The following is a 14,128-nucleotide window of genomic DNA, read 5'->3' on the forward strand; positions in this document are numbered from 1 at the left end:
GCTAGCTTTTTGGTTCTGGCCAAAAAGGCCACCCTCTCTGTGCTCTAGCTGCAAAATGAGCATTCAGTTGCCTACGTGATGGAGTGCTGTGGTGAGGTTTTATGAGATAGGGAAAAATACCTGGCTTAGACCAGACTCCATCAATATCTATTCCCATCAATGGACTGATGCTGCCTATTTTCAAGCATGGGCCCCTCATTATAAAATAGCAGCCTTAGACAACAATGCACCCATAGCCACTCAGATCTGATGACCTCACAGAGAAAGCTGAGCTGACCTGCATTACTACAGTGAAGTACTCTCCAACAAACTATAAAGAATGTCAACATAATTTGATTTTTTTTCTATGAAGGCATGATACTTTAAACTTTGAGCTGATTCTTGTTGTAAATCGGAATCCATTCTCATTTATGTAATTGAACACCAGACTTTGCTAATTTAAAGACTACTTTAAAATATATAATAAAGCACCTCAAAAATGCACATTCATCAACAGGACTTTCCCCGCAGAGTTGAGGTAAAAGTGCACAGTTCCCTGGAGTGAGACATCCTCGGGAACCCAGGGTCTACCACTTCCTCCCCCTAGGGCATTGGACAAGTTATCTAATCCTTTCCACTCTTGGTTTTCTTCAAGAGTAAAACGGGGATGAAAACTATTTATAGGGTTGTTGTGAAAATGAAAGGATTTGACACGCAGAAGACATGGAATAAATGCCTTCTCTTTTAAAATTCACATTAGTCTACCAAGAAAATTTAGGCTTCTTGCAAAATAAGGGAAGCTCCTTACATTCTTTCCTCAGCATGCATTCATGTGAGAGTGTTTCTATTCAGAGGTACTTAGTTTCAAGTGATAAAAGTGGTTGCTATAGAGACTTCTGAATACAACTGACTAGTGTAGATATAATATTAGAAGCAAGTCTCCAAGGAGTTAGGCTAACTCAGAAATCAAGTCACAGTCTTCTGTTAAAACTCCCATCTATTTTAGCTTACTCTTGATCATCTCTATATTGCTTGCTGGGTCAGAAGTAATGATAGCCAACATCCACTAAGCCCTTTCTTGTGCCGGGTACCGTACTAAACGCTTTACAGACGGCAAAAGCCCACTGTTATGCACTTTAGACCTTCTTGTTTTAGATCTTTTGTTAGGTCTCCCCCTACAGGTGCAGTCTTTCAGGCTCTAAGTAGCTTCGGCCTGACACAGCCCAAGGAGGTCCCACCTCCTGCCCATGCGATGCAACTCTCAACTCCCACCACAGGCCTCTCTGTTGATGTTAAGGCTTGGAAAGTTACAGAATCCTGGCTGGCATTCATGTATATAAAGTCCAGCAAGTGTGTGAGGTTAATGCCCCATGCAGTAAACTTGTCTCCCCTTGGACAAGTGTCCTGAGAGCAGTTTAATACAGCTTCTTACCGCACAGTCCCACACGATCAAGCCATGGGTCACATTTAGTGGTGGCCAACTTGATTACACATTCTCATATGGCTCTCCCTTCTTCCCTGCCTCACTCCCCGCCTTGTCCCTCACTCTTGTTCCCAGGGATTGTATATCCTGACAAAGTAGGCTCTGCTTTTTGGGAAATCCAGCTAAGAAATATTATCTTTTAAAATATTCACATTAACCTAATGAAGGAGGAATTTTAATATCTTCATTTTATGGGGGAGGAAACTTAAGATTTAGAAACTCACTCCCTGCCCCCAACCTCATATGCCCTGCCAGGACAATGCAGGATTTTCCAGTATTAATGCTCAAAATCCCAAACCTTATGTCGAACTACGATGTCTTCCTTCTTCTCCCCAAGTCTCTCACCATAGCTATTTATGTTTGTAGTAAGTGTGTGGGGTGAGGCGGGGGTAAGATGAAAGATGGAAAGACATACTACTTTGAATTTCACATCCTTTTAAGTCCCTGCTCTTAATTATAGTTAATAGTTCCCAGTTTTGTCAGCAACTTCAATGCAAGGTAAAAATATTCGGGTCACTGAGTCTCTCTCCACTTATCCATCAGGCTATCTATTCAGACAAATGCTTGCTCCACCTGCAGGTCTGTGGAAGTCCTTTGGAGGTCTCTGAGATGACTCTCCTCAGAACCCTGCCTAAGACAGAGCTGGAGGCCATAGCCAGGCTCTGGACAGGGCCGAGCCAAGCAGTAGCACAGGGAAGCTGGGCTGTGTGGCCCCTTCCTGGGTTGATCTGAAACAAAGATTTGGGAAGGCTGGTATTTTCATAGCAATTAATTATTTCAACACACGTTACCTATCACCAGGCTCTCCTCATGCAGGTACTGTTAATACCACTAATCCATCTGACCTTCCTGCAAAGTAAAAATCTCTTCATTTTTATCCCCATTTGGCAGATTTTAATTAACTTCTCAAGGCCAACGAGTTAATCAGTGGAAAGCAGAGATGAAAAGTGGGACACCTGCCTCCCTGTGTGCTCAAAATCGCCAGCCACCCTCCCATTGTCTTCCCTGCCAAGCCTTGGGTCTGCAGGAAAAAGTCGATGGCCTTTTCCAGCAGAGAAGAGCAGTGTTCAAAAATCCATCAGCCTAACAGGTAGTCACACTGCATGGCTGGTTTCCTTCTGGGGCAAAATAAATTATTCTCTTAGTTCTAATATCCCAATTTTTCTTTAAGATGGGAATACCTGTGTCATGCTGTCAAAACCCTCGTAGGTTTAAAGATTTTCTATCAGACTGAAAGCCTTTGTGTTTTAGTAAGATAGGGTTGATGGCATCTCTGTGGCCCCAAGTAAACAGACCTACAATATGTTCCCGATGCCAGATACACAGGGGGAGACAGGGTTCTTAATACAGCTAAGAGGCAAATAAATCAATTCTTAAAAGGCAAGCTAAGCCTGCAAAGCAGGCAGTTACAGGAACTGCCTCCGAGCTGTATCTGAGGTTCTACCGTAGGAGCACCAAATTACAGTTTTTGTCTCAAAATAGATAGGAGGTTGAATGGAGCACACAGAGATGTCTGGGTATTTTTGGAGTCTGGGAACATTCAGTGCTCTCAACACCAAATCTTCTATGAAAGCTCCACGAGTTAGGCAGATGGGAGGTTACCTGAAGAAAGCAATCCCAAGCCTAAGGGAACAGTTATCAAGGGACAGAGTATTAAGAGGCGGGTAAACAGCTGTGTTTTGTTTTTGTGGTGAGAAAGCCAAAAAGAATATTTTAAATGTTAAATGTTTTGTGTGGAATTTGATAGGACTCCTTCACAGTAAACCAACTGGGAAGCAGAATTTAAAAAAAAAATAAATTAAAAAAAAAAACTTTTAAGGTTAATAGCTTTGGGTATCTCTATATGCAGGGCTGCTCTCGGCAAGCCACAAACCACGTATCCAAGTTACTGTTTCTTGTCCTCAGCGGTAACACCAACACATGGGCACACACCCACCCACGTGTGCGCACCTCCTTATGCTCTCTCTACACATCCCAGTGCATTAACAGTAAGGTTTTGGAACATGATTTTCTGTGATTATTTTTTTCTTCTCCTGGAGGAGCATTTGGTATGTATGACAGTCTAGGTCCTAATAAGAGATTCTACCAGTTTATTTCCCCAGGCAGACTGACGCTAACAAAATCCATTCACTTTTCTCTTTCCTCTTGCCCTACAAATTATATTAATATTTTATATACATACATTACATATTTCAAAGTAGGCATTAGACATTTATTATTTTACATCTCTTAATGTCATAGATCATAATAAAAGAGATCTAGCTAATAAAGAATAACCAAAAATGCCTGTTAGATAACGTAATGTTTGCAAATCTTTATCACAGTGCCTGGCACATAGTCCTTGCTTAATAAATGGTAGTGTCTATAATAATCACCTCCAATCATACCTCTGGGCGGTTAGGCATATTCTGGAGTAAGTTTTAAATAAGAAATAAATTTAGAAGGAGCATCTCTTATCAGAGATTTATTCCAAAAAGCAATGTCAATGGCCGGAGGGCCATCACAAATTAATGCCATCCCCTAGATCTTGAATTCAATCCAAATCCAACAAATACACAGCAAGATCTTCATCATAATATCTTGCAGCATTTCATTTAGAAGGCCATTGTATTTTAGTCTAATTTTCAAATAATTCTTTTGTTCAAGTAATTGTAACTCAAGATTTGGAGCAAATAAAAATAGACTCCGTTTTAATTGAAACCATGAAGGAAATAAACCAGTCTTCTCTGAAGAACTAAAAACTCTTTTATATAAACAAGAAGTGTAATTGTTGCTGGTTCCATTCTGCCACCACTCTTTTTCGCCCCTATTTTGATAGAAATTTATTTATGATTCTTTTACTGTGTACCCCCTTTGATTGGTACACATAGGGGCTGTGACTTGGTCATCTGAAAAAAAATTTTATTTCAAATAAAGGCTCCTTAGGTCTTTGTTTTTCAAGGCAATGCTTCCTTTTTGGAGAAATTTTTTTTCTTGAGGCATGGGGAGCAAGAGGAAAGCAAGAACTCACCAGAGAGCACACAACACTCAAGCAAAAAAAGAATGGAAAACAAATAACTTGCCTCTGGACTCCACATGGAAGAGCTATCAGCAGCATAGGACTCTTCAAATCCCCGGTTATTAAAGGCTGTCTCCAATTCCAGGAGACCGAGGCTGCGAGGCATACTGGTCTCTTGGGGAGCTGCGCCATGGTGCCTGGTGTTCCCCACCTCACATGGGGACTGTGAATGGGCAGAAACAGGGTCATCTTCACCGTAGGACAGATTCTCAGAATAACTCAGCTGGCTGGCTCCATCCAAATCTAAATTTGCAATAAGGAAACTATCAAGACCTCAAAAGCAAAGCCTATCAAATAACACCTGCAGAAACATAACTGCATCCACATGGTGGATAAACTTGGTCTTTATAACCAAACAGACCATTAGTTCATTACACGGGGTATAAGAAGGTTTAATACTTTCTAATAATATGACTATGAAGGATGTGTGTTAATGTTAAAAGGGTAAAATAAACATACTAGCATTTTGTTGGAACTAATGGCCACAAGACCTTGGGGATAGATCTAGAAAGCAAGAGCAACAATCTACTATGGAGATCATATTGTGTCCTGACTCTACCATTCTTCTTTCTGTCTTCCATGCTCCTACCTTACCCTCTCCTTGGAAGGCTTCAGTGGTTCTCTCAAGTAAAAAGTTCTCTACTTGATCCACGGAAGGAACACTGGACTTGGATTCAGATGATCTGGATTTAAATCCTAACTCTGCATTAAGAATTTACACAAAATTTGAACTGCCCAAACCTTTGTTTCCTTATCTATAAAATGATTATAAAAACCATTAGAGAATCATTGTGGACACATGAAATAATGGCCTCCTAGCAGTCACTAGTTTTCCATAAATATTAGCCTTGCTTGCTTGTCTGTCCCCAACTGGCCTCATCCAACCCAGTAAACCACATTTTCTACTGCCTCCCACTTCGCCGTCACCTGTGGCCCCATGGGCTCATGAAAACACTAGTTGTGTATTTCTGTTCACTGTGGTCCTCAAACCCCCTCTCCCTCAAACTGCCCTCTCCTTCTTGTCCATCCAAAGCCCAACAACACCTGAATCTTCCCTGACTTCTTGGACTCAGTGTCCTTCTCTGACCTTCGTGTTATTCTTCTTTCTCTGTCAGTGCTCCCTCACCTATGCCTCTCCCTCCTCTGCTCTAAAGTTTAGGTTACCCTCAGACAGTAAAGAAAAACAGGCGGGGTCTTCCTAAGCAATAGCTTTCGCCCTGACTTTCTTCCCACATCCAGAAAGTAGCCAAGAATGTATTCTCTCTTTGGTCTCCTGTCTCCTCCGGAAGCCACCATCCCGGTATAAGAGAAAATTAGAGATATAGACAAGATGAGTGAGTGGAATGACCAAGTATAGATCATGAATTCAGCTCTTATTTACACCGTATGGCAGCAACTGTTTGCACTGTCGGTCTTAAAGCCTCATTGAGAACATAATCTCCTTGGAGGTGCTAAGCCACATACCTATGCTTTCTAGTCTTTATCCACCAGTGGGTTTCACAGAACTCTCCAATAACTTGCAAGACTAGGCAGGTTAACAAATATTTGAAGCAGCCAGGTGTGCGGCAAAATGGAGTAGTGGCGACAGGGGTTTACCAGACAGTTTATGACCCACCTGCAGTAAACAGGCAAACTTAAAAAATATATTAGCACCCTATGCAGACTATACAAAAACATCCTTAGGCAGACTTAGTACTCAGAGCACAACTTCAAACTCCCGATTTGGGATTTCGCAAAACCGTGGCAATCCACTGAGAAGTTCCCCTAACTGCCTTGTTATTCTTAATAATCCAGTTCAGGCCCCTTGGAAACACTTTCATAGGACACCATAACATTTTTACACTCACACACTCAGTTATTTGGCAAACACACTTTAAAAAGGCCACAGAAAATGACAGAACAAGGGATATTCCATATGCAAAACCCTACAACATAAAGCAGAATTGTCTTCTAAGGCTCTAATTAGCACATCCATTCCTCATATACATGAACACTAAAATGTCCTATTAAACAGTAGGTCATCCATCAACGTGTGCAGCACCCAGCAGGATTTCAGCACAAAATCTAACTTTGCCAAGAAATTACCCCCATAAAATTGTCTCATGACTTTAACTCCTACAGTGATAATACCTAGATCAGTAATAAGGGAATTTTCAAAAGCTACATTAAGCCTTGAAAAGCTATTCATAACTGAAAAACATAAGAACTATATTAATGTAACAAACCATTTTCCTTGACAGACAAGCAAGGAATGAATTAGAAAAGCAAAGCTGGGGTACAAGTCATGAGGCAGAGGAAAAAGAAAGGGGAGTCACCATTACATAAAGCAATCTTCCCATCCTATAAGTTAAAGAAGACTGTGTCACCTTAAACACATACAGAAATGTAACTGCCTGTTGTCAGAGAAATGTATCCCAGCTTCTTAGAAATTATAGGCCATAATTATGTCACACCATATTTATTTTAACAGAAAATTTTGCACTTTTTAATCCATATCCCACTTTGACATGGTATAACCCCATTATCCAGTTACTTTATTTTACACTCCCAAACCCTTCCCTCCTACCACCATCCACAATACAAATACTTTTGCCCACCATCTACAATGGTCAGTTTTATGTGTCAGCTTGGCCAAGCTATAAGCCTCAATTAATCAATCAAACACTAATTGAGGAGATACTGTGGAGGTATTTTGTAGATGTGACTAAAGCCCTTAAGCAGTTGACTTCAAGTAAAGGAGATTATCTACATAATTAGTCCATTGAAAGCCTTAAGAGAAGAACCGAGGTATCCTTGGACACAAAGAAATTTCACCTGTGGATTTCAGAGCTCTAAATTTCTGTTTCTTAGCCAGCTCCAGCAATAGCATAGGCCAATTCCTGGCAATAAATCTCTTGATATATATACCACTCTCATATCACCTTTTTTAAAAAAAAAAATTTAAGTAAACTCTACCCCAACATGGGGCTTGAACTCATGACCCTGAGATCAAGAGTTGCATGCTCTACCAACTGAGCCAGCCAGGCACCCCAATGTCACCTTGATATATATAAAATCCTAATTGATACACCATCCCAAACAAAACTGAGCACAGATTCCAGGGATAATTGAGCTGTTTTAAATGACACCAGGAATGTAATGTCTAGCTTTTTTGAAACATCCTAAGAACTACATATTTCACAAGCAAAAATAAGGCTTTGCCCAAAAACAATTAAATAAACAAACAAATAAATAAATGCCCCAATAAGCAGACGATTATCCTGCAGCCCACTTTTCAGACCCACAGACCTGCTATGCAGCCTCTAATCCGGATCACTTAGCACAAACCCCTTCATGACAGTTAATGCACAGCTACACTAAGTCCGGTAAATGAGACAAGAGAGAACTTGCCAGGGATACGAAGATAGCATTTGCTTGGTTCTAACAACCTCCCCACTCCATCTAGAATGAAGGGTCCTACTTGATGAAACATGAGACAACCTACCAATAACTCATTCATGGTTCAGATTTTACTTGGATTTGGACCTTTACTTTCACTGGTCCAACATTTTGAAAGCATTTTTAAAGTGGAAGAATTGTCTACAATTAAATTTTATCTTAGAAAATCATATTTAAGGTAGAGTGAAAAAAAGCTAAATAGTTGGAGGACAGGCAAAAAAAACCAAAAAACAAAAAACCCACAACTCCTCTCTGGGGTGCATGCTTAATCTCTTCCTTATTCTTAACTGCTGAAAACAAATTCACAAATCTAAAGATGAACAAAAAGAAATTACACAGAACAAAAAATCATGCAATAAAAATTACATTAACATTTCCATGGCATTTGATAACCTAAAATTTAACATGCAGTTATCCCCTCCTATGAAAATCCTGCTGATTTTCTTCAAAATCTACAGGTAATTTATCCAGTGCAGTGTGCTTTTCCTCCCTCCAATAGAGAAAGAAATGTGATCTTTCCTGTCACTCTCTGTCAAGTTTTTCAGAATCGCCAGTTATGAATAAAATTATTGCTAATTCCAGAAGCGGTGAGGGTGAGAATGGTTGTCAGGACTCTTGGAACATGGGCCATTTGTATAAATCAGAAACTAGACATTTGGGCCTTGGGGAAATGGGGCCATTAGCTTTAGAATGCAGTGAGCTGCTCCTAGGGAATCAACTGCTATTAACTTTCATTAGCTAACATTTGCCCTCTCAGTGGAGAGGGAGGAGCGCTGTGATGGAACACCAGCGAAAGAGAGAACAGGAGAGGGGTGAGTGAATGACAGAGGTCCGTAGCTACCGATACAATACAGTGGTCACTCACCTGGCACTAACAGGAACAGCAATAAAATACGTTATGTTGGCCCATATCAATAAGTACAATTACATGACAGCAAATTATTACATTTCTGCTGACAAATAAATAAGGTTCTTTCTGTATATTTTCCTTTTTAAAATTTTTACTTCATTCTTTTTCGGGCTGCCTCATCCACCTCATCAAACCAGACATTTCTTCTCTGTTATCTTCTCTCAATCTTGGAATCTCCTTTTTCTCTTTCTATTGCTAAGTGTTGCAAAGTATGGAAGACCTACAACTACGCCCCCATTGGTTTGACTGACCATGTGTCCAAAGGAAAGAAGGATAAGATTAGAGAGCGCAGGTCATTTAGACCAGGTCACTTAAGCAGGCGGTGTGACATTTCTTCTAGCTTTCTACCTAATACGATTCACAAACCCTTCCCTGTTTCAATATCCTGTGCCTACTCAGGGTTCTGGGCATAAAAGAGTCAGAGAAATGCCTGACCTTCACTAGGGAAAGCACTAAGAAATATTTTACTGTTCTTTTGCCAGGTTATTTTGTGTGAGTGGTGTGGAGGGAGGATTCTTCACAAGGCCAACCTACCATAACAAGCCACAAGCTGTGCTTACTCTACCTCAGAGTATTTCCCCTCCCCACTGTGGAAGGTGCTCAGTCTGAAGACGCTGGAGAATGGCAGAAGACGCTGCTCTTGCTCAGCAAGCAATTCTCCTGTGGGGCAGGGGATGGAGGCGGGGAGGTGGGGGACGACAGAAACTACAGGGAATGAGGGCAGATGTGCAGGGTGTGTGCCGTTTGGAAAAGGTTATTCAACATTACTGTAATACATGTTTTTATTTAAAAGATAAAACATACCTGTGGCTTTAATAATACGAACTACTAAAAGAAAGATTTCAAAAATTGTCTGAGGCTATATAGATAACTAGAAAATAGACTCTGACTCCAAATGAGAGAAAAGGCACAGAATCTCAATGTCAGCAAACAAGTTATGTGAAATGTTTATATTTATCAGAAGAGATTAAGATTTTATAAAGCTTAATAAATACCATGCTAGTTCTAACCATTAGTGTTCAAAATATACCAAATGATAACCTCTAAGGAAGGAAGGAGTCCCACAAATCAGGGGTCAAGGTTTTGGCACTTCTTATCCATTCCTTCTCCCAGTTCCCTGCATGACATCCCCTCTGCGAGGTTTGAAAGAACCCCTTTACTCTGTTCCAGCCTCTAGGTCTTGCCCCATTTTCTTTTCCTCTCTGGACCCTAGATACAAGTATAGTGATTGACTCAAAGGTGTTCTTACCATTGTCCTTCCCTGTTCTAGATAAAGAAAGTGTTTCATGCAAAGAATACCTTCACAGGCAGACACTTCTGTGTTATCCTCCTCGTGGGTAGAGAGCAGGTGGCTGAATTTTGATTTTTGTTCCAATCCCACCTGCTTTCCTTTTTCAGATGCTTCTGAATGGAAACTCTGGGACCGGGACACAGAAATCTCAAATTGTTTGATCACCTCTTCATCACTGTCAGAAGATGGGCATGGCTCTTCATCATCTCCAAACCTGTTAACTGGGAGCAAACAAGAGCCGTGAGTCTCATGTGGGGCTCACAAGAATTCAGAGATCAATAATCCAGAGAAATAGAAGAACATGGAAGAACATGAATGATTAGTCTGGATAAAGCAGGCCCAAACCAGACAGAAAGGTTTTAAAGCATTTTTTGAAACACAAATTTGAGTCCAAAGAAATAACACAGGAAAATAAAGCTTATGTGGGCAAGTAGAAATACATGGCCGGAACCCAGGAGGAACCATCAGGACACCCCTAGTTGACATAATAAGACCTTTTGTTGAGCACGGCAGCCCTGCTGATTTGTTGCGTTGCTGACATGTGCTTGTAACTGGGAACAGGACATTTGACAATGATGACAGAAAATATGCTCTTAGCCTCATCTCTTATTAAAACACAAAGAGCCAAGCCCCACTCCAGAGAAGACATACTTGCAACTGAGAACTTCCAATAGTATCCTAGTTTTGAAGAGACACCCACAGTAGTGTATGCAATTTATACAAAACAAAACTAGTTTTTATTATAATGTTCTGATGTCTTTCTCAGCACCAACAACCCAACCCAAACACCCTTTGAATTATTTGTACCACTTTCCCCATATCAGCTCACTGGTCCTTTCAGTTTCTCCAACTAGCCAAGATGGTTCTTCCCTTTGAGTTTTTTGTCTTTGTTGTTCTTCTGCCTGGAACCCTCCTGCCCCTGGTGTTTTCCTGGCTAGCTCCTCTCACCACTGAGGTGTCAGCTCCACTGTCACTTCATTCTAAACTCGGCCTCATTGTCCCACCTTTAGCAATTTTCTTCAAAACACTTCTATTCCTCTCTTCTCCCCCCATGACGTCCATGAAAATAAAGACATCATTTGTTTTGGTACCTGATGTCTCTCCATTATGTAAAACAATGCCTGTTGCATAGTAAGTGCTTAACAAATGCTTGTTAAATCTTGAAGAAACTGGTGAAGATCCAGTGTTTTCTCCCAAGACTGAGCACCCCCCACCCTCCCCACCCACACACACTCACCCAGGGTTCCCTGTGCCCGGAATATTTTCCCCCAACCCCTGTCTGGACTAGTCAAGAATCTAGCTCATCATCAGGACTCAGTATAGGCATCACTTCTAGAAAGCTTTTCACTGACCCCTTAAATCAGGTTCAGGGCTTCTTCCATGAGCTGTAAAATAGCTGTCAGCCCTGCCCTATCAGTGTTCCCTCCAGCCTTGTGACAGATTTACCTATTTAATTCCCAACCATTCCACCTAACCTGTACACTTCAGGAGAGTAAGGGGCACAACGGATCGCCCACCTTCCCATCCCTTCAGGCCCTATCTCCATGCCAGGCATATGGCAGGCTACTCTGTAAATATTTGCTGAAAGTAAACTGGAAATTATAAATAATGTTTTTTGTTTTTTTTTTCAGACAGAGAGAGAGAGTTGGGAGGGGGTTGGGAGAGAGGGGGAGAGAGAGAGAGAGAATCTTAAGCACGTTCCACACCCAGCATGGAGCCAGACAGAGGGCTCTATCTCACGACCCTGAGATCACAACCTGAGCCAAAATCAAGAGTCAGGCACTTAACTGACTGAGCCACCCTGAAGCCCCAATGGGAAATTATTTTTTAGAAATTTGTTCCTTCCATCCAAAACTCATACAGTAATTCTTGGGAAGAGTATGGCTATTAATTCACAGATGGGTCCTGAAGATCACATCTGAATCAGAAGCTAAGAAAAAATTATAAAAACACTTTTTAAGTGAGAGAAAATACTTTAAATACCAGCCTGGTCAAAACATCTATTCTCTGTCTTATTTAAGAGTTGATATTCCTGAGTTTGTTTAGAAGATTAGTAATAATAATAATCACTTATTTGTTTGTTTGTTTATGTGCCAGGAACTGTCCTAAGTGCCTTACACATATTATCTCATTTAATCCACATGAAACACCCATTATTGCTCTCATTTTCCAAGTGAGAAAATCGAGAAAAAGAAAAGTCTACAACTAGCTGAAGATTATACTCCCAATAAAGGGTAGAACTGAGATTTGAATCAAGGTAGCCTGTCTCTAGAGGCCATGTTTCTAATTATTATTCTGAAGAACCAGAGAGAGGCAGTGGAAAGAACCCTTCTGTATGCTCACATCAACCAGCTCAGTCCCTGTGGTCAAATCTCTTAACCTGTCTGGATCATTTCTAATGTCTGGATCCTTTCCCAGGTCTTCTCTAGATCTAAGTTTTCTGACTCCAACTTCCTAATGTCAACACTGGATCTGTGTTGCTCTTTTATGAAGCAGCTGATCCAAGAATACAAGAGCACATCACTGTCAGCTCACTCAATTCTGTTGGCTGTGACCAGCACCAGTAAGACTTGAAAAGCTGTGTCAAAAGACACTAGATCGGAGGGGGAGATGAACCATGAGAGACTATGGACTCTGAGAAACAAACTGAGGGTTCCAGAGGGGAGGGAGGTGGGCGGATGGGTTAGCCTGGTGATGGGTATTAAGGAGGGCACGTACTGCATGGAGCACTGGGTATTATACGCAAACAATGAATCATGGAACACTACATCAAAAACTAATGATGCAATGTATGGTGATTAACATAACATAATAAAATAAAATTAGATTTCTTTAAGTTATTGAAAAAAAAAAAAGGACACTAGATGCTCTGCTAATACTAAAAACCATCACAAGAGGCAGTCTTCCCATGTCCCAACATACTGTGCAAAGCACCTGTTGTGGGACAGACCATCACATATGAGAGAGACCCAGAGACCAATGGAGCAAAATTAAACTCCCTTCACCATTAGAGCAAGGGATCAGCTAAGCACCTGGGAAGGAGTTAGGGGGATATATGCATGGGAGGGTTATTTGGATGAGCAATTCATTGGCGTTCTAAGTCTGAGATTCCATTCCATTTATATTATGAGGTCAGATTTTTAAATGTAAGTAGTCATAGTCATCAGTCTCAAATTGAGTGAGTGGATATTTCCTCATCTATAAAATCAATAATTGAAATTCATTAATTTTTTTAGAATTCATTAATTTACCATTATATGATCCCTGAGGTTTTTTTTTTCCCCAGTGAGTCACTGATCATCCACAGAGGAAAGATTTCCATTTCACTAAACATATACTACATTCCAGACACCTTCTTGGGACTTTCCATATATTATCCCATTTAACCATCACAGCAACACCATGAAGTAAGGATCATTATTATTCCCATCATAGAGATAGAAAACAGAGGTACAGAAAGTTAAGTAACTTGCCCTAAGCAACAAAGTTAGCAAAGTAACAAAATGGGACTTGCACACAGAACCTATGTTTTTAGCTAATGTGCATATCATCAAACGTTATTGCGTGAGGACACTAGAGCCATACCTAGTTTACTTTTCAGAGTGAGTTAAGGTGCTCTGCCTCTTCCACCCTGAAATCTGCCAGGAGGTTGCTTCCTCTGTGAGAAGAGAAGAGCAGTAACCCCTGTGGGAATGAATACACACAGGCAGGCTGCAGCATAACTGGCCTATTGCTCCTCATGAGATTATAAATAAAACTGCATGTGCGGAGCAAGATGGCGGAGGAGTAGAGGACCTGGATTTCGTCTCCTCTCAGGAATTCAGCTGGAGAGGGATCAAACCATTCTGAACACCTACAAACTCAACAGGAGATCGAAGAAAGGAATAGCAACAACTCTCTGAACAGAAAAGCGACCACTTTCTGGAAGAGTCATATTCTATCCCTTCATAGTAGTTGCCCATATTTTTC

At 40.8% G+C, this 14,128-nt stretch overlaps 1 protein-coding gene across 1 annotated transcript in view; it reads right to left on the minus strand.

Moving 5' to 3' along the window:
• Window positions 1-14,128, minus strand: part of SYT16 (synaptotagmin 16) — a 234,334-nt gene that overhangs the window by 30,911 nt on the left and 189,295 nt on the right. The window contains exons 3-4 of the mRNA XM_031033765.2: window positions 10,168-10,380; window positions 4,525-4,763 (exon numbers count right to left, since the gene is read on the minus strand). Coding sequence (XP_030889625.1) covers window positions 4,525-4,763; window positions 10,168-10,380 — 452 coding nt within the window. The remainder of the gene's footprint in view (window positions 1-4,524; window positions 4,764-10,167; window positions 10,381-14,128) is intronic.

Source organism: Leptonychotes weddellii, chromosome 9 (assembly GCF_054177405.1).
Source record: "Leptonychotes weddellii isolate Sample4059 chromosome 9, ASM5417740v2, whole genome shotgun sequence".
Classification (NCBI taxonomy): domain Eukaryota; kingdom Metazoa; phylum Chordata; class Mammalia; order Carnivora; family Phocidae; genus Leptonychotes; species Leptonychotes weddellii.